At 41.6% G+C, this 21618-nt stretch overlaps 1 protein-coding gene across 7 annotated transcripts in view; it reads right to left on the reverse strand.

The window, feature by feature from the left end:
* The window catches only part of ARHGAP42 (Rho GTPase activating protein 42), a 260925-nt gene that overhangs the window by 7497 nt on the left and 231810 nt on the right, over window positions 1-21618 (reverse strand). For 6 of the 7 annotated variants that reach the window (XM_059708078.1, XM_059708077.1, XM_059708075.1 and 3 more), the window contains 8 exons: window positions 21129-21213; window positions 20309-20367; window positions 16199-16304; window positions 10527-10686; window positions 9208-9352; window positions 7555-7935; window positions 7016-7172; window positions 4330-4392 (listed from right to left, as the gene is read on the reverse strand). In XM_059708078.1, coding sequence (XP_059564061.1) covers window positions 4330-4392; window positions 7016-7172; window positions 7555-7935; window positions 9208-9352; window positions 10527-10686; window positions 16199-16304; window positions 20309-20367; window positions 21129-21213 — 1156 coding nt within the window. The remainder of the gene's footprint in view (window positions 1-4329; window positions 4393-7015; window positions 7173-7554; window positions 7936-9207; window positions 9353-10526; window positions 10687-16198; window positions 16305-20308; window positions 20368-21128; window positions 21214-21618) is intronic. The other variant, XM_059708074.1, reaches the window with a different exon arrangement.

Here is a 21618-nt window from a genome sequence, read left to right on the forward strand (position 1 = left end):
TCAAACATGCCAAACTCATCCCCGCTCAGGCCAGCTGAGCCCTGGCTCTTTGATGTTTTCCTCTTGATCCTCAGGGGCTATGCACTTCTGTTCCTCTTAAATTCCCTGAGCTTTGCGGAAGGTCATGTCTTCCCTGCGCACACGCTAAAACAGCTGCCCCAGCAATTACCAGGCCCTCAGAAGACCGCACAGCAGCAATATCAGTTAGTCTGTTATCTTCTCTTCTAATCGGAATGTAACCTCCATGAGCCATGCCTGAAGCCTGGTAGTAAAACTCATTAAATATTTCTTGAAGAAATGAGTAGGGAAAAAAAGAAGAGGGTGAGGGGGGACGAGGAATGCTCTGGGCTCTTTTTCTACGTGACGAGTCCTTTTCAACAGTCAAGGCGCCCTTGTCTCTCTTTTTTGGCTCCAGCACTTTATCAGCAGACAAGCATCAGCAGGACTTGTCACGCAGATGTCTTAAAGCACCAGCGTTACATGATTTCTTTTCCCCGTTGGAGCCTGACCTTGAGTCTAACGTCTACACTTCCAGGGGAGGGTAGGTCATTGAGACCATGGTTCCCAAATGGATATCTGAAGACTGGAAAGCTTATGGAGGAAAACTCCGGCCCTGCCCCCAGCGTCGGCTTCCTAGGAGGTGAGGCTCAGGCTGTACTTTAGAGAGTTGGCTAGGGGAGCCCGCAGCAGCCAGGCGGGGCAATGACCACCAGCCCACATCCCAATGAAACGTGGCTTCATTAAGGGAGAACTGAGGAATGCTGGCACCCAGAGAAGGCAGGGCACTGCCCTAAAGAAGAGCTGTGTGTGCGTGTGTGCACGCATGCGTGTCGGCATCCACATGGGTGTGCTGGTTGACATGGGTGGGAGGTGGGGGTAGAGGTTGCTGCCAAGTCCTTAAGACTTCTAAGAATCAGAAGAAGGTAATCTCAAGTAGGAAAAAATATTAGTTTTTTTCCCATCAACCTTCTAGTCAAATATAATCATTTGATCCGATATATGGTATAATTAAGGGTTGTAGAGCCATTTCTTTAAAAATATGTAAATATTTTATAAGAATTCAAATTTCCTAACAGTAGCAATTTCCTCCAATGGACACAAAGTCTTATTGCTTTGAGTCCTTAAAATAAATTAAAAGATGCATAAGGAAACAACATCCAGAGTTATAGAAATGATTAAGGTATGACAATACTTACAATATTGTAATTTTTGAAAGAGCACTTGAAAAGGCAACTAAACTATTTTTATTAATGCTTCAGCCATTTGATAAGATTACGTAGCGGGAGGAGGCAAGCAGAATAATTATATCACGAAATAAATGGATATTGTTAAATGTGTCAAAAATACACAGTACAAAAAATACTTGTCATGACTTCTCAATTATCTGTGCGTGTGTCTAGACAGGTGTAATTTTCTCTGCTGAGCTCCGTAACTGCAGGTGTTAACTCAGGAGAGAGCTCTGATGATTTAATGCAGATTTCTGTGGCAGTGAAGTTTCCTCTCCAAGTGCTAATGCTGCCTCTGTTACTGCCTCAGTGCACTGAAGAGGATGTGAAATAACACTGTCAGCTACCAAGTCTCTCTTCAGAAGCGTCTTAACATCCTTTGCAAAGGATTCTGAAATCCCTGCTTCTTCGTGCATGGCAGAGGAAGATAATAACATCTACTGTCCTGAAAGCCATTTCTTCCCTCTTCCTGTGGAAGGTGACCTGATCACAAGTCCCAGTCCAATGCCAAATGCTGCCTAATGCTGATGGCCAGATTTACAAACGTTTGATAGGGTCAATGCTTACTTAACTATAAGCAAAATAAAAAAGTCACCAAAAAGAAACTGATACGGTGTTTTCTGAAGAGTCACTTAACAATGATAAACACACACACACACACACACACATGCACTCCCTCACACTTTCTGGTTGCTGAGAATTTCACTGCTGAAAGAAGTGGACATGCACACAGATAATATTTTTTTTAAAAATCCCAAGAAGTAAGATATGTCTGAGGGGTGAAAACCAGTGTCCTCTTCCAATGGTCTCCTTGACTTTTTGCAGCTTCTACCATGTTGATGATACCTGTTCCTTCTGATCATTCCTTCACATTGCTCTTTGCTAGACCTTTAAACGAAACCATTCCCCAAAGGCCAATCAATGCTCAGGCATTTTTCCTGTACACTCAGCAAGCCCCACCTTCATCTACACAGAGAAACTGAGAAGTCTCTCAAATGGCAAACTCCACACCATCTACCAGCTTCTCAATGTTCCTCAGGCTCCTCAAACATTATGGCCAGAACTTTCCTCTCTTCCATGTAATCACAGGCTGAGACCAGAAACTAAACGGCCATTGTTTCTGACACTCAGTCTCAAAGACTTGGAATCTTCATTCCCAGTATCAAAGCAGTTGCCAAATCCTGATCCTATCCATAAAGTTCTCCTTATTGCTTTTCATGCTTTTGTTACTGCTCTATGTAAGACCTTTAAGTCTGACCAATTCCATCCTACATGGTTGACTGTACTCTCCTCTTCACAACTCCTAGAAAATCCACTTGGAATGATCTGTTGGGTGGATCACTGATTAGATCACCCCTTTGCTCAATGACTCCCAACGCGCCTGTGAGGGCTCCCAGAGATGTTACTTTTCTGTTGTCAGGATCATGCATTAGAACAGCGGTTCTCAACCTGTGGGTCGCGACCTCTTTGGGGGTCAAATGACCCTTTCACAGGGGTTGCCTAAGACCATCGGAAAACACATATACAATTACATATTGTTTTTGTGATTAATCACTATGTTTTAATTATGTTCAATTTGTAACAATTAAATTGGGGGTCACCACAACATGAGAAACTGTATTAAAGGGTGATGGCATTAGGAAGGTTGAGAACCACTGCACTAGAATCTCCTTATGGGTCTCTTCCACAAACATAACTAGTCTTCCTACTACTTACTACTGGTTCTAGCATTCTTCAAGGTCCAATTCTAGGGTTACCCTGAGTTCCCTAGAAGGACCAGGAAATAAGCACTGTAGGAGCTTAGTAAGGGAAATGCTTTCAACTTTCTGTTGTTCAGCTGTACTGAATGGTACCAAAAAGTACCAGGTAACTGTTAAAGAGTTAATGTTTAAGTATTATCAATATGTTAATTAGAAGCTTGAATAGCTTCAGTAGTTTCAATAAAGATTATCAAAACAATAAGTTGTTATTGTAAAGATCATCTGTGGAGAACTTGCCAAATAGATTGCTTTGTATTTGAAATTTACAACAACTAGGCAAAAACAGAATTGTGACTTTCATTTTATAGAGGCAATAGATTTCTTCTGTAACTCCAAGGTTATACACATAGGGAGTGGTGGGACCAAGAATTGAATGTGAAGTCCACTGTGTTCCTCGGTCCCTGTCTCTTGGTGAAAAGTTACATGGTCCACAGTGCTGTTGACCGTGATTGCTGACCGTCATCAGAAGTTGATTTATAGCAGTATTTATAATGTAAAAGCATATTAAAAATGCACAGACTGATTGTTGAACATTTGAGGATATCTTTATGATACGATAGCATTATGATTTACTTCCATAGCTTGCTGTTTTAAAGCTCTGTGGGATCATCTCTGATTACAGGACTTGAGTTATCTGTTTAGAGCTTCCTAGTAAAAGGGCTCCATCTAGTGGAGCAATTCAGCCATGTAGCTGCACAGACAAGTAGCAAGGTTAAATCCTTCCCACTAAGGCCTACAAACCATGACAGTTTCAGAGATAAATGACATTGGCTCTGACAGGCACGTGCCTAGTCTTCACCATGCCTTGATAAAGAAGGAAGAAGTGAAGATGCTAAGCAGAGGTAAGATCCATGCAAACAGTCTGCAATCTGCCATACAAATGCAATGCACCGACCAACATCCTTGAAAGATGCCAACTCTGGGGACTTTAAAGCACTAATATGTGAGGGCCTTGCTAGGCTTTGGAAACAATAGCAACAACAACAATAAAACAGCTTCTAGAAAAAGTTCTATCATTTCAAAGTCAGGTATATATTTTTGAAAAATTTCCACAAACTGTTACCAAAGTTGCAAAGGGTTAAAGCAACTTGTGTCTTCTGGAAGACCTGTTTTTTAGAACTCTTCCTTTATGAAGATTTTAGCAGATGAAGCATCACCCTCACAGTCTAAGACACTAAGTGCTGTTCTCAGACATGACCTCTTCCGCACGAAGAGACAGTGAATGTGAACTTGACCATCTGCAGAATTGGGGGCAGAGCTGTCAAAGATGACCCACCATGTCCACACAAGGCAACAACCTCACCAATATTTTATTTATTTTTTACTTTGTTTTGAAGACTTACCGCCCAGAAGAAACTGGCTTAACTGAACCAACATTTTCAAACAGTTGGGCTTTCGCTGCCACACTGAAAAATAATTTGACAATGCAAGTTTCATTAAATCAACTAGAAAATCATTCAGCTCAAAATGAAATTCAGAGTTATCAGTTAATCAAAACAAAAGTGATTACTTAAGAACTGTCCCCAAAATTTGACCTGACTTCATTGTTTTAAGGTTTAACATGGGAGAAAGTTTCAGCTCTGATCTCCAGCTCATGGAGTATCAAATTGTAATAAACCTAAAGCTACCCTTTCTGGGGATCTTGCTGTCCTCATTTTTTCTACCTCAGAAAAGTGGGAGCAGTAAAAAGGAGCATTTTCTCCCTACTTTGCTCCAGGCAACAATAGTATAGACTGCTGTAAAGCCACAAGAGAAAACTCAAATCTACATGACAAAAGAATTGTTCCTTCTGATGGGTAAGACAAAACTACTTCGTGTATCCTTTAATATTTGAACACAGTTCCCATGATATAGGAAGAGATAACACTGAAAATATGGCCAATAAATAAATTTGTGGAATCAAATCTTGTTTCAAATCTTGGGGGAGGAGGTGCATGGTCTCTGAAGAGGTGATAAAATTAGGTAGAGGGTGAAAAAAATGAAAACTAAGCCACCTTCAGTAATTAGAAATGTTTCTAGCTATACCAGAGATATCAAATTCCTTGGTATTCTAGATTTTTAAAATCTATTTTATTTCTTTGAAAAATTCTCTCAGAACCTGACACAGAATGTACGCTCACTCATCAATCTCATCTTTTACTATCAGTAAAATAACAAAACAGAAGCTCTTCTCTTTCCCTCACAAAGGATGGAGTTTATGTTCTCCCATCTCCCTTGACATATTGGCTTAAAATTTAATTTCCTTAGTGGCTACAGGGGTGGGCAAACTTTTTGACTCGAGGGCCACAATGGGTTCTTAAACCGGACCGGAGGCCGGAACAAAAGCATGGATGGAGTGTTTGTGTGAACTAATATAAATTCAAAGTAAACATCATTACATAAAAGGGTACGGTCTTTTTTTTTTAGTTTTATTCATTTCAAGCGGGCCGAATCCGGCCTGTGGGCCGTAGTTTGCCCACGGCTGGGCTAGAACCACACACACTGGGGAGCAGACAGATTTACCAATATACTTGTCTATATCATGGCAGTTAAATGTCTGACCCAGAGAGATAATATGTGTTAAACACACTCTGAAACCAAAAGGTTTGTGTCAGAGAAAGGGAGGAACAAATGAATTTAAGACACTTTGTATGGAAATAATCTCAGTAAAATGTCTTACTGGACTTTTGAGGGAAAATTTAAATGTCAGAAATCCCACAATATTGAACATGGGCATAGTATAGTATGTAGAGCACAGATTCAAGCCAGGAACCCTGGGTTAGGATCCCAGCTCTACACTTACTAGCTGAGGGTATGTGGATTGGTTCCTTAAATTCTCTTTTTAAAATTATAGTAGTATTTTTAATTGAAGTAACTCGATATGCAATATTGTGAAATCCTTAAATTTTCTGAGTATCAATTCCCATCATCTCTAAAATGAGGTTTATACAACCCACTGGATACAGTGGGCGATAACATGTGTCAGGGGGCCTAGTGATAGCCAATACAGCACTTGGAAAGGTTCAGCAAAAGCCTCTCTGGATTTTGTTTAGTTGTTTATGCAGGTTCCCATTTTCTCCTCTTTGACCCCCTTTCTGCTCACATCTATGTACCTTACCTTCTCAGTCTACACTTCTGGGTCGTTTCTTTTGATTAGAAGGACTGACTTCTTTTGCCTATCAAAGTTCCTTGTTGTCTAAGAGCTTGTTTAAATCAGTGAGTTCTCAGACAGGAGACATATGACCAGGAGGAGAGAAAGCCAACCTTCACAGCCAGAAAGCAGTTTATTTCTAACATAAAGGTTGGGCGGGGGGAGGAGGGACTGTCATCTGGGCCTGGCACCACAGTCTCCTCAGCTGACAAGTTGATGTTCAGCTTTTATAGGAAGGTTTCTAGCTTTGGAGCCCATAGCTACTCTATTATACATCTACTAGAGGCCCAGTGCACGATATTCATGCACTGGGGGGCCTGGGGGGGAGGAAGGGTGGGTCCCTCAGCCAGGCCTGTGCCCTCTCGCAGTCTGGGACCCCTCGCTCCTTAATGCCCATCTGCTCACTGCTCCTTACCGTTTGGCTCGTTGCTCTTTCCTTAGCGATGCCACGGAGGCGGCAGGAGCGGCTCCTGCCACCTCCACTGCCATGAGCCCAGCTTCTGGTTGAGCAGCACTCCTCTTTCGGGAGCACACAGACCACCAGGGGACAGCTCCTGCGTTGAGTGTCTGCCCCCTGGTGGTCAGGGCGCATCATAGCGACCGGTCTTTCTGGTCGTTCTGCCATAATGGTCACTTAGGCTTTTATGATATAGATTTTCATGTCCTTAAATTAAGCTATAGTCCTGCATCTAAGGAAAGTACTTGATGTGCCTGCCCATGTGTAGTTTAGATATATCCTAAGCCTACTGTAGCTTCCACATCACATTTAGAAGAGAGCAGGGTCCTACAGAAGTTGGCTACATCCACTCCCCAGATGAGGCATTCAGTGGTAGAAGCGCCAAGGGCTCCCTCAGCCCCATGCACCCCCTGGCAGACCCAGCAAACTCACTCTCACTTACATGGAGCCCGGTCGCTGGTAGCCGTTGCTCGAGGCAGTGTCTAGCCTTAACCTCCTGCACATTTTTGGAGGCAGGTCTGGGTTTGGTGGGGCTTTAGGCGTCTCTTTGGAACCTATGGAAGTTAAGCTTTGAGTGGAACCGCTATAACTCTTGTTTCCTAGAAAAGAAAACCCAAAAGAAGAACAGGCAAGGTGTTATTAGACAAAATAATAGCAATAACACAGCCCATGCGCGTAACAAAAGGAAGCATTCTTCTTTGAGCCCAAATGAGACGGTACAGAATGTTCCTCAGCACGGCTGCCCATCACCCAGGGAGATCAGAATCGACAGCAATTACAAAGACATCACCTCACGGAGATAGAGAGAGCCAGGGGAAAAGTCTCAGCGCAGAGGAGTCTGAAAAATCCCAGCTCAGGAACAAACTAGATAAGCATCATTCGTTTCTGCCCCATTAACTTCTCCCTTGATTAATCACGCGGAACAATCCGGCAAGTGGCACGGAGATAATGACATCTTGCGTAAGCTCCACTCTGGCTCACCTTCAGCGGCAGCGAGGGACCTGAGGAAGGTAGCTGAGGCTCTTTTCTGTCCTGAAGTCCCATGAGACCCTTTCTTGGCCAGGTCTATGCGTGGAGAAACGTCCCCTGGGCTGGTGACGGAGGCCACGCTCTGGCAATCTGATTCTGCATCCGTTTTGGTTGCATCTTCTCTAGAACTGGATTCAGGACTAGTTGTCCAGAGACCAAGACTTTTCTGTCCATTGGACGGTGACGGGGATGCAATCCAGGGAATCCCTCCGGACTTCTCCCTGGGCTGGCAGGAGGTGGACTTTGTCGTGCTGTTTTGTTCAGAGGAGTGAGAGGAGAGGGACTCAATGCTCCCCATGGGTGTGCTGGCTGGGCTGCTGCTGTAGGAGTCGCCTGAGCAGGAGTGGGAGAGAGAAAAGGACAGAGGCTCTCTGTTGAGAACAGCACCACCAAAACCCTTCCATTCTCCAACTCACACAGGGCTTGTGGCCACCTGATCCCACCAAAGTGATGGGCCTTCACCTGGCATGGAGAACTGTCCTCAGTACTGGAGACAGCCTTTAAGGGATGCTTTTGAACTTGGTGAATGCATTTTTCCATACTATTCAAGGGGGATTTTATATGTGCCCTGCCCCTGTGAAATGATATTACTTCTTACAGCATGAGTGGGCAGACCTGAATTCAGACAAAATTCTGAAACAGGACTCACAAATAAGAAAAATGATTCCATGATGATATTACAAAACAATCAATGAAAGGGATATTAAAGACATATTTCTGCCTTTTTTTTTTTTTTTTTTTTACTTTTCTGATCTTAGGTGGTTCTGAACTACAATGCATCCGAGTCCTCCTCCATTCAAAGGCACCGTTAAATGTTAGCTGCAAATTACAAGCTGCTCTCAATTTACAAGAGAGGACTTTTTCCATTTCCTGTTAAGAATATAGCAATGTAAGAAACTGGCTGTTTAATTGGGTGTATTTTTTAATGTTCCTAAAAGTAAGGTATACAAAAAAAAAAAAAAAAATCAGAGAAACTGTAATGAAGTGTTCAAATATGTCTAAATTAAAAAGTAGTGGTTTCTATTAAATATTGATTGTGGAAAAATTGGGGGGGTGTAGGGGTATGAAATAAAATGAAAACGGCCAGTTTAACACATCTTATGGGCTCAAGCTGCCTCCACCTCATCTTGGGGCCTGGCTCAGAACAGTAAGTTAGTGATAATGTGTGGTTTAGTTTCTCTTATTTCTTTTCTTTCTCTCTTTGAGATACTTTGATACCCAAGAGATGATGCTTTAAGAACATAATGTGAGAGGAAGAAAGAAAATGCTTCAGCCAGTCTTTCTCTGGCTTTCTTCTCTACACTCTGACAATAGAACAAAAGCTTCCACAAAGTAGCACCTCATGTACTTAATCACAGTTGCAGGAAAAAAGGTGGTGGTGGGGGGGGGGCATTGAGCAAACTAATTATTTCCTTTGTAACGGTAATAAATTTGCTTGTCCAAAGTACCTTGCAACTCTACTGATAGAGAACATACAAATGTTGGAGGTGGGGAGGTTTGGGGGTGATAGCATCAGTGAGAACCACTTCTACTTCTACCTAATTAGCGGCAGAAAGGCTGGATTAAAGCATGGAGAAAGCCTCTCCCCAAGGCCGGCCCACTTACTGTCAGGTTCAGCCAGGCACGGAGTGTACCTCCCTCTGGGCTTCCGGGAGCCTGTGGAGAGGCAGATTGCGCGTGTCCTTCGGGATCCAGACCGCGACTGAGGCTGAGGAAGAGGGATGCTTGGGTCTGGGGCGGTGTGAAAAATCTACCCGGGAGAACAATGGGCCACAGTTAACAAAAGGGTGAAATTGCCAATTTCATCATAAAAGAAGCTTTGAGACTTATATGCTACTGAATCTTAGAAGTCTATGCTACTTCATCAGTTGTATGCAAGAGATGCTTGATACCATAAAATAAATAAAGTGAATCCCAGAATAGGTATAAACTTTCTTTCCCATTTACACTGAGTAACGTTTCTTCTCTGGGTTTTCCTTTTTTATGCTTCCCTAACAGTGATGTTCAGATTTCCCAATAATTTTAAGAAACCTTTCAAACAGGAACAAATGTCAATGTTGAGACACATGGATTCTTTTCGTGTGATAACTGTCTTTCCCCCTTCATGCTAAACATAGCCTTTGGGTTGTACCATTTCCCCAGCAGAATGGACCCACTTCTTAGGAGAAGGGGCTGACATGCTGCTGGTTCTGATGGTCAAGAAATGTGCCAGGTCTGAGCACAGCTACAGGAGGCAGCACGTGCTCCTTGGTTGTGAGGAAGCCTCCAGCCTTAGGTAGGTACTAGGGAGGGACCCGGGGCAGGAGAGAGGCACAGTCATTCTCTCACAAGGACTAGATCTGACACAAAGGTATCAAAAAATATTTAGAACTTAAATGGTTGAATTTGTTAATAACGCAATCAATTTGGCTTCCCCAATTTCCAATTTCCATAGTTATAAGAAGATCCCATTCTTATAAAGTCACCCTCCCGGGGGACTGGATAGAGAAGACTTCAAGACTCTGTTCCAGATTTTTTTCTTTGGTTTTATTTAGAATATCACCTCTGCTGTATAATTAAGAGTCTAATCCCAGAGAGATTAAAAGGTTAAAATAGATTTAACTACAAAGTTATTCTAAAGTATTATCTGAATATGTGCAAAAACCTGATTATATAAGTGCTGTGGAAGAAAATCTTTAAAGGTAAATGATGGAGAAGGAAAGGAGACCATCTGGCCAGAAGGTTTTGAGGAGGATTTAAAAACTGAACAAGATAAAGGAATATCAGAGTCCTCACGAAGAGCTAATTTATACAAAATTTACAAGACTGACATTATAAGAATCTGACTTCACAATGTGAAGCTCACAGATGATGCAAATGAAAAATCGAGATGATATGAATGCAACATACAAAATTTGATACTTCCACTTGAAAATTCAGCCTACCTTTTCATAGTGCTCTATCAGAATTTCAACCACAATATTCTGAAACTTAATATTCATCATAGCAGCCACAGTTTCTTCCTGTGCTCTCATGAGAGTTGGGCCAAATATGACACCGAGGTTTGAGACAGTCATGAGATTTTGTTGGCTATGTAGTGATACTCTGCAAACAAGAGCAAAAAAAAATATCTTAAGTTAAACGTTTAGTAATTATAAAATGTTCTCAACTACCAAATTAGTGACATAAATAAAATGTAAAACATTCCACTACAGGCTAATTTTTCCAAATAATCAGGTTCAGTCACTTGCAATTGGCATTAATGAGTATAGCCAAAAATGACATAAAAAGTTAACATAGCCAAAGTAAAACATAATTACAAAAGATAATATATTGAAGAGGAAAAATTTTGATTTTGTGAGTAGAATCACCCTAAAGAGATAGATTATTGACCCTTTGGTATTTTCTACAGTGCTATACTTCTTTTAGAACAGATGGTCTAGAGTAGGCTGGTTGTAATTTTATTTGGATTCACCAAACATACTAGAATTATTGAAAATCTACTGCCATTGCATTTAATCTTCCCAGGAAGTCAGGTTTTCCTATTGTACAGGTAAAAAAAAACAAAGCTCCTAAAGTAAAAATGATGTATTTGAGGTCACAGCAAATTAGGAATAGAGATGCTATTTGAATTTAGGTCTCCTGAATACAAGTCAAAGGCTTCCTTGAGCTCCCCACATAAGACAACTGGCCAGTGCGTTTCCATCCTTCCTTCTTTCCTTCCAACCATCTTTCTAAGGCAGCGGTTCTCAACCTGTGGGTCGCGACCGTCGGAAAATAGTATATCAAATATTTACATTACGATTCATAACAGTAGCAAAATTACAGTTATGAAGTAGCAACAAAAATAATTTTATGGTTGGGGGTCACCACAACATGAGGAACTGAATTAAAGGGTCGCAGCATTAGGAAGGTTGAGAACCACTGTAAGGCTTCCCTGAGTGTTTCTGTGGTGCTGGCCACTGTGCTGGCAAACAGTAAGAAGAGGAAACGGGAAGAGGAAATAGGAAGAGTAAATCAGTGCTGGAAATGAAACAAAAAGCCTGTAATTATTGACCTCACCAAAGTAATCTTGGTAGCTATCAAAGATGACTCTGACTAATTAACTAATTTGGAAACTGGATATATTCTTAAGAGGAAAAGAAACCTCATTCATTTGACCACTCTCTCTCCTAGGTTAACCACTACCTTTCCTCTGTTACTTCCAGCCAGGTTTTTAGATTGGAAAGTTCCAGGAAGGAACGTAACACACAAGATTATATTTATATCTGCATATGCATCACTAACTACATCCTAAAACCAAAAGTAAACTGTTATGGGTAATCCAGGATGTTGGGTTACCCACACAATTCCTAGTATAGGACAGGACCTGTCCCACTGAATGAAATGTCCCCTGTGCCCAAGAGAGAACTATCTAAGAAGACTCTTGGTTAGACGCAGAAGAGTTTCATTCCAAGTTTCCTTCTTGAATAACCCAATATTACATATTGATTATGTAATATATATTAGACAATGTACTAAGAAAGTAGTCTGCAAAGACAGTGAGTCTATCTGGAATCAAAGCATGGATCCATCCAACTTGGAAGTGGGGTGTAGTCAGCCTAGTTATTTAATATCTTTAGGCTTCAGTTTCCTCATCTAGTAAGTATAGCAACCCTTATAAATGAAATAATCAATTAAATTAAGTGAAATAAGATCTCAAAATAATATCCTTCCTGTAATTAAATTGGCTTTAGGAACTACTGCTAAAATATAAAAGTTCTTGGTAGTGTAAGTAAACTGGACAATGATTAATATTAAGCTCACTGGAAATACATTTAGAAATCCTAAAAATGTGCTCTATTTTGAAAAGGAGAGTTGATGACTATGTCAGAAGAGACAGAATATTTTGAAGACCAATTTACTCTTCACTGAATTTTCCGTCTGCTGGGCTCCTGAGTTAACACAGACCCTTCTCACCCGCATTTCATCCATTTCTGCACCTTACTCCCTCAACTCCCATAGGTAACAGACATCCAATTGCACTTCTGAATATTTAAAGTTAGAATCAAAGAAGAACCACAAATGGCCTTGTTTTAAGAAGGAAAAAAAGGATCCTCAGAAAAGAAGTAATCCTATATAATAAAAGCATAATATGCAAATTTTCCCCTTGACTGGGAGTTTGACCAGGGGGTGGGGCTGGCTGGCCAGCGGAGGGAAGGGAGGCCTCGGCCAGTGGCAGGCAGCCAAGGGAAAGGGAGGTCCCAGCCGGCAGCCAGCAGCCACTAGGGATCCTACCCGTGCACGAACTTCGTGCACTGAGCATCCAGTGATTTATATAACATCTCCGAGCTAATTAATGGAGATTTGGAATTAGTCATTAAGTTGTTCCTTTAGGCCAGTGACTAATCCAGGTCACAGGTCTTAAATTTTTTTTTTTTTCTTAAGCCACATAAGGTTGCTAGGGACCAAGAGTGTTGTTAGTTGTTTATAGTTTACCCATGTCATAAGGTTGCCAGGGACCAAGAGTGTTATCAGTTGTTTACAATTTACTTAAGTCATTAGAACATACATTTTACTATACAAAAAAACACTAACTAGAAAAGATGCATGCACTCCCATGTTCACTGTATACTATTTACAGTAGCCAAGGCATAAAGACAACTGAAGTGTCCACTGATGGATTAACAAATAAAGAAATTATGGTATGTATCAACAATGGAATTTTACCCAGGCATAAAAAAGAATGAAATTTTGCCATTTATGAAAATATGGAGGGATCCCAAGAGCATTATGCTGAAAATGAAATAAGTCAGACAGAGAAAGACAAACACCATATGATCTCCCTCATATGTGGAATGTTAAAGAACAACAACAAAAAAAACACACACAAAAAGTTCACAGATATAGAGAACAGATTGGTGGTTGTAAGAGGATGTGGGGTCAGGTGTGGGGAAAATGTGTGAACTACTGTCTTCTAATTAAATAAAATATTTTTTAAAAACAGAGACTTTATAAAAGTAGTTTCAAAAAGTCAATAAACAAAAAAACAGAGAAAGAAAAAAAAAAGAAAAGAGCCAGGAATGGTGGTGAAGGATGAACAAGGGAATTTTAAGCACTTTTCTAAGGCCAGATACCCTGTCCTGCTATTCCTTGTTATCAAAACAACACACATTCAAATTAAGGGTAAAGCTTGTGTTCATCTAATACTCTGGGTAATTAAGCAACGACATTCATGTCAATTTAAAAAACACACACAAAAAAACTTTACTAGAAAAATAGCTTGAATACAACAAGAGAATGACCAATAAATACAGTGTGGTTAAATTTCAAAAAGAGGTTAAACACAATTCAAAAAAATAATTTAAGACTAATTCAGACCAAGGATGAGTCCTTGTTCATTAGCAATAAAGGTATTGCCATAGGCAACAGTTAAAAATGAACTTGAAATTATGCCATTCCAAGTGGATTCCTACGGGGGAATTTAATATTATCTCAAAGCCTGCACATTGAGAGTTATTAATATGTTATGTAACACTATTTCAAATGTGCATGGCTAAAATTAGCATAAATTGGGTTATTACTTCTAGCAAACAAGGAAGGGATTAATTATTTGATTATGAATCATGGTATTCATTAAGATGGAAAATGTCTTTTTAACAGTCTTTGCGACAGTGTGGATGGACCTGCAGAACATTATGCTAAGTGAAATAAGCCAGTCAGAGAAAGACAAGTAGCATATTATTTCACTCATATGGAATCTAATGAACAAAATGAACTAACAAGCCAAATAGAGACAGACTCATAGGTACAGAGTAGTCAGACAGCTCTGGTGGTGGTGGCCAGGTGTTGGGTGTATATGTGAAGGGATTGAGCAAAAAAGAAAGAGAAAGAATTCATGGACACAGATAACAGTGTGGTGACTGTGGGGGGAGGGGGGAGGGCAGGGGGAGGTGAAAGAGGGTATACGGGGGATAAATGTTGATAGAAACAAAACAAATTAAATAAATTAGAAAAAGTGAAAGAAATGGTAAGGGGATTCGGAAATATGTTTAAAATGTGAATTTTAACAAAAACTTTTGTTTTGTTTCCAGCAGCATAGCAAATAAACTTCTGGATTAAGAGAGAGAGAGAGAAAGAGAGAGGAGAGAGACTCAATTTCTAGATAGATATGTGATGGTTAATTTTATGGCCAAATTTGTGACACCATGGTGCCCACATATTTGATCAAACATAATTCCAGCTGTTTCTGTGAAGGTATGTTTCTTCTTATATAAGATTAACATTTAAATCAGTAGACTCTGAGTGAAGCAGATTACCCTCCATAACTTGGGTGGGCTTCATCCAATCAATTGAAGGTCTTAAGAGAAAAAGAGTAGGTCCCCTGAGAAAGAGGCATTCGGTCTCTGGGCTGCCTTGGATTCCAGCTGCAAAATCAACCCTTCCTGGGTCTCCAGCCTGAAGGCCTGCCCTGCAGGCGTCAGGCTTACCAGCCTCCCAATCATGTAAGCCAATTCCTTGCAATCAATCCATCTCTTTCATATACATACACATACACACATGCATATAGGTATCTATAATAATAAAAGCATAATATGCTAATTAGACTGGACGTCCTTCCAGATGACCTTCTGGATGAAGCCAGGGCTGAGAGGGAAGCCTGGGTCCTGGGTGCCAGAGGGAAGCTGTTCCAGCAGCCGGGGGAAGGCAGGCCTACTCTTGCACTAATTTCGTTCATCGGGCCTCTAGTATGTATATATGTGTATACATAATCACAAACATCCTATTCATTCTGTTTCTCTGGAGAAACCTGACTACTGTGAAATCTATCAAGATTTTTAAATACATCAATGACTAACAGCAGAGTCAGAAAAATCTTCAGAGACCAAAAGATACTATGAGTCCAAAGAAAGGAGCTAATATTAGAGTGGAAGTTTGACCTGGTAGAACCTGTTGATCCTGATAATATGGAGAACTAGTTTTCAAACTTAGGGATTACAATGTATCTAAAAGAATTGGGGAAAAACTATATACTTCCACATATATTTTTAAGTTGACCTGTAAGTTTTTCATCATTAGCTTAACCATTGCAAAGGATTATTTTTATATTGTACACATACCCAGGTGCATACACATGTACATATAGATATATCTCAAAATTAGTCATTCATTTTTTTATAAATTAAATCTTTGTTGTTCAGATTATTACAGTTGTTCCTCTTTTTCCCCTCCATAGCTCCCCTCCACCCGGTTCCCACCCAACCCTCTGCCCTTACTCGCCCCCCCACTGTCCTCATCCATAGGTGTACGATTTTTGTCCAGTCTCTTCCCGCACCTTCCACACCCTTTTCCCCCCCACCCCAAGAATAGTCAGTCCATTCCCTTTCTATGCCCCTGATTCCATTATATTCACCAGTTTATTCTGTTCATCAGATTATTCACTTGATTTTTAGATTCACTTGTTGATAGATTTGTATTTGTTGTTCATAATTTGTATCTTTACCTTCTCATTTTTAAATCACATTCTACAGACTCTCATGACAATAGCGATGTCCCAGCACCATCACACACTTAAGATGACACGGACAAGCTTAACAGCTGAACAAGTTAAAGTGAAAAATAGAAGTCAGAGAATTACTTGACCAGGTGCTTTATTAAGATGTCCAGCATCTCTCGGTTTTTCTCTGGTAATTTGTGTACCAGTGCATGTACAGCCTCCACCCGGTAGTTTTGGTCATCAGATTCTGTAACATACAAAAAGGTTGCAAATCTCAAGTTTTAATTGCATTAAAAAATGTGTACATAAACATTAATAATCGTCACAACGACACTCACCCCTTCATGCCTTAAAAGCGCTGTTTCAAATGGTTATTATCACATATCACTCCCCAAGGCTGAGAGCGGCTCAGTAACTTGTCCATGGCCATGAAGTTAGTAAGAAAAGAAGTTAGCAAACCCAGGTCTATCTAACACCGGCTGGTGCTCTTAGCCACGAACTATATACATACAGACAACCGGAGCTCATTGCCTGCTTTGGTTTTGCTACACAAGGACATTGATGTGAGTGACCTCAGCCAGGGATGCAGACTGCCTAATGGGTCAGGCACTGTGACTGATGCTTTATCACACTGAAACCTCCAGTGACTCCATCTGACTAGAGGAAGCACGCATTTCTTTCCAGATTTTACAAATTCAAAAACAAGCAGGAGTTCTTTGTCTGAGGGGTCAGAATCACGGTGCAAATAGAGGCCTAGTCAATTTTAAGCCCATGCTGCCAACAGTAAATCTGAAGAGTGAGAAATCATCTACAGCAAGTCTCATCTGCCAAGCCAAAGCCAAGATGCAGACTTATCTGGTAGAGAACTTTCTAGTCCTTCAGAATAAGGGATCTATTCAACATTCTTTTACTGCAATAAACAAAATCCTGGGGTAACTGCCCACCCTACCAAGCTCTTTCTCTGCCTAACCAACAGGGCTGATATTATGGGACCACCATTTCTTCCAGGCACACCTATCTGGAGTGAGGAAAGGCTGGCCAAACAGAGCTCCCTCTCTCCCAGGAGTTGAAATGAAGTCACCCAAACTGATCTGTCTGCTGGATATGTGGAAAGGCAGACCGTGTAGAACCAGGGCTGCCGGGACCTAATGTGCTCCAACCTAAGAAAGTTGGACTGAAAGAACAGAAATGAGAGACCTTCCAAATAGAGCAGGGAGAGACACATCAGTCCCCAGCTCTGCGGTTCCTGGTTGCAGACCCCTGGGAGGCATGACTCCTCCTCGGCCAAGGAGTTCTGGGAGATACTGTTTCCTCTGTAAATAGCCTCCCCTTCTTACTGAGTGAATTTCTGTGGCTTGAAACCAAAGAATATCTAATTTTATTAACTTAACATCTATAAATAGGATTACCCTTGATCCAGACAAAAGATGAATTCTTATAGATAAGAACATATATTAATGATCATGGTAGTGAATAATATAATCATTATTTGTCAGAGAATAAGTGTAGAAAAAAGTCTCACAACCAGATGTTTGTATCATATCAAAATCAGCAGCTCATTGAGTCATTTCAGCTAAGTGGCTCAACTGCCATCCTATCTAATAATAGAGAAACATGGTAATTAACCATAACTTTGCTACCCTTCCCATTGGCTAATCAGCGAGATATGCAAATTAACTGCCAACAAAGACGGTGGCCGTCAGCCAGGCAGCTAAAGCGAACAGGAGGCTTGCTTGCTCCATGACGGAGGAAGCCAAAGTCCCCTATCTGCCTCGCCCTGCTCTAAGCTACTCTCTAAACAACAAAGTTGCAATTATAGAAGCTAAACAAGCTCCAGATACCTGCTTTCAGCCAGCTTCGGCCTCAGAGCTTAGAGCGGCAGTGATGGCAACAATGTTTCAATTATAGAAGCTAAAAAAACCCAGGTACCTGCTTTCAGCCAGCTGCAGCCTCAGAGCTGGAGCCGGGCCTCAGAGCTAGAGCCAGCTCTTAGCTCCAGCGACAGCTATAGCAGGTAAATAAATCCCAGAATAAAAAAAAAGAAAAAAAGGAGAGGTTGGGAGCTTCAGTCACCCACCAGCCTGAAAACGGCCCTCAGCCCCTCACCCAGGCTGGCCAGGCACCCCAGTGGGGACCACCACCCTGAAGGGGATGTGACCAGCTGCAAACAGCCATCAGCCCATCATCCAGGCTGGCCAGGCACCCAAGCGGGACCGCCACCCTGATCCGGGACACCATTCAGGGCAAGCCAGCCGGCCCCACCCGTGCACCAGGCCTCTATCCTATATAGCAGAGGTCCCTCAGATATTCCACACATGCGCACTGCAGGTCCTGGATGAATCAGCTGCAGCAGCAAAAACACCCGGTGGGCCAGATAAATGTTTTCGGTGGGCCACATGTGGCCCGCGGGCTGCAGTTTGAGGACCCCTGCTATATAGTAAAAGGGTAATATGCAAACTGACCCTAACAGCAGAAAGACTGGGAATGACTGGTCACTATGACACACACTGACCACCAGGGGGCAGACGCTCAATGCAGGAGCTGCCCTCTGGTGGTCAGTGAGTTCTCATATGGAGGAGCTCTGCTCAGCCACAAGCCAGGCTGATGGCTGCCAGTACAGCAGTGGTAGTGGGAGCCTCTCCTGCCTCCTCAGCAGCACTAAGGATGTCTGACTGCAGCTTAGGTCTGCTCCCCACTGGCAAGTGGACATCCCCTGATGGCTGCCCGGCTGCTAGAGGGATGTCTGATTGCCATCCTGGCCCAATCCCCCGGGGAGCAGGCCTAAGCCAGCAAGTGGTCACCCCCGAGGGGTCCCAGTCTGCGAGAGGGCACAGGCCAGGCTGAGGGACACCCTCCCCCCGAGTGCACAAATTTTTGTGCACCAGGCCTCTAGTTTGTCATAAAATACATTATTTTATACAAGGAAGAGTTCTAGATTAAGAGTCTAACAGACTGGCTTGTAACTCTGGTATTGCCATGAATATACCAGTGTCCTTACACAACATCTTTTTGCCCAGTCTGGATCCTGTCTTCTTAATCAATGAAATTATTAAGGTCTTGTTCATTTCACAAAGGTAGATTTTCATGAAGAGAATGTTGCGAGAAGAGCTTTCAGGAGGAAGCTCAGTAGCATAGTTGTACATATCTATTCACAGGATCATGTGGTCAGCCATATATGCTGGATTAAAAACCCAGGCCACTCAACTTTATCTGACACTGTTATCAGCAGACAACGTTTCCTGTGACATTACAATGTTGGTAATAAAATAAGGCAACTGATTTCTTTCTGGATTGTGAAAAATACATTGGTTACAGTCACACCTCATACATCTTAACAATGAAATTCCAACTCCTAATTGTTACAATGCGTTGTGATGCTGTCAGATGGTGTTTTGGCACTCTGATCCCAATCCTGTAAAAGTACATATTTCTGCCCTAACTGGTTTGGCTCAGTGGATAGAGCATCAGCCTGCGGACTGAAGAGTCCCAAGTTCAATTCCAATCAAGGGCACATGCCTAGGTTGCCAGCTCAATCCCTAGTAAGGGGTGGCAGGAGGCAGCCAATCAATGATTCCCTCTCATCATTGATGTTTTTCTCTCTCTCTCTCTCTCTCTCTCTCTCTCTCTCTCTCTCTCTCTCTCTCCCTTCCTCTCTGAAATCAATCAAAAATATATAAAAAAGTCCATACTTCTAACTTCTCACAGATACCTTCCCCCACCTCCCCTCAGGTTTTGAATTAAACCTATCTATTCACACCACATTTTAACAGTCACCGATCTAAAGAAATGATATAGATAAGTAATCACCAATACTATAAATATAATGTGGAGGAAGGAGATCGAGGGAAGTGCCTTTTGCCTGCCAAAAATATCTGATTCTTCTCTCCAGATCTGGGAACACAGTATGTGAGTATGTGTATGGTAGTGGCATAACTGAGTGTACATATTTGTGGTCTTATCTATTTAACCATAAAGTTGCTCTTGTAAAAAACTGGCCTCCATCAATCCAAGTAAAATGAAATGAGAATAATTTCTCACAGCTTTTGCTGATCACACCAGAATGTCACTCCAATGAGGTCTTATTAAATGACAAAATATTTTAGTTCATCCTGCAATTTCTTATTTATTAATAAACCATATTAAGTAACACATTGACAATTTCTTAATATGTAGAGAAGTCTTAACTAGTTGGTTTAAAGTTATACCTCTAAGTAATACAGCATAGAATGACATCAGTGGAAGCATACTTACTAACAGCAAGAATAAAATCTTTGTGCAGCTTGTAGGTCATTAGTGGTTCTGCAAGGCACCTGCAACAGAGAACGGAGCATCCTTTACAATGGCAGCATCTCTTTATTTCCCTGGACTCGCGGTGCTTCCTGGCAACTGGTGGTCAGGCTGCAGGATTAAGTCCAAGTAGGGAGGCTCCAGGAAGTGCTACAACGCAGACCTCAGAGACCCAATGCCGCTTAGCACTTCTTGCTACAATTATGTTAAAATGGGAGGCCCAGGGACCATTTTTCACTTTGTGAGTAAAACTCCTCTCAGATATGGGGATAACAGTTTAAGAAAAATAACTTTCAATTTCAGCTTATTTGTAAGGAAGACATGTGAACCCTACATTCAAATTTACTATGAAACAGCCCTGGCCAGTTTGGTTCAGTGGATAGAGCGTTGGCCTGCAGACTGAAAGGTCCCGGGTTTGATTCCGGTCCAGGGCACATGCCTGGTTTGTGGGCTCAGTCCCTAGTGGAAGCATGCAGGAGGCAGCTGATCAATGATTCTCTCTCATCATTGATGTTTCTATCTCTCCCTCTGCATTCCTCTCTGAAATCAATAGAAATATATTTAAAAAAAAATTTACCATGAAACAGAAATTACTTAGTATTCATAAGATACTTTAGCCTTTTAAGTTTATTATTTGAGAAATCAAGGATAAGTTCCAGAACACTAAACATTAAAAACATGACCACCTCATGGGGTGGAGCCCGCACACGGGGCGTGGCATTCCCAGGTGACGGCCGATCCAGGGCGAGGTCACCACAGAGTGCCCGCCGTTAGCCCTGCTCACCTGAGGTAGTTTTTCAGTCCACTCGTTATTGTCTTATTATCCCACAGTTCAATATCAATGTCCATATCAGGAGGGGATTTGGGAGCTAAAGAGAATAAAAGTAAAATATTTAAATCGTCCCATCAAAAATACCACTTGCACCATTAAGAAAACAGGGACAAAAAAGTAAGTAGATCTAACAAAGGGGCACTAACCCTCAACTATTTCTTGTGGAATAGTTTTCCAAGTCAAATTGTTGCTAACGGCTAACACCACAGAGCGTCCACCATGCCTCTAAGTACATCATGTGAATTAAAATTTCCAGTCCTCACAATTCTTAATGAGGCAGGAACTATTATTATCTCCAGTTTATAAATGAGGAGGCTGAGGCACTGAAAGGTTAAGCAAATTCCCCACAACCACAAAGTTTTCAAGTGGCCGAGCTGGATTCCAAGCCAGGCAATCTGAATCCAGAAGCCATAAATCTCACTGCAACTCTAGCTAATCCAAG

This window comes from Myotis daubentonii, chromosome 9 (assembly GCF_963259705.1).
Source record: "Myotis daubentonii chromosome 9, mMyoDau2.1, whole genome shotgun sequence".
Classification (NCBI taxonomy): Eukaryota; Metazoa; Chordata; class Mammalia; order Chiroptera; family Vespertilionidae; genus Myotis; species Myotis daubentonii.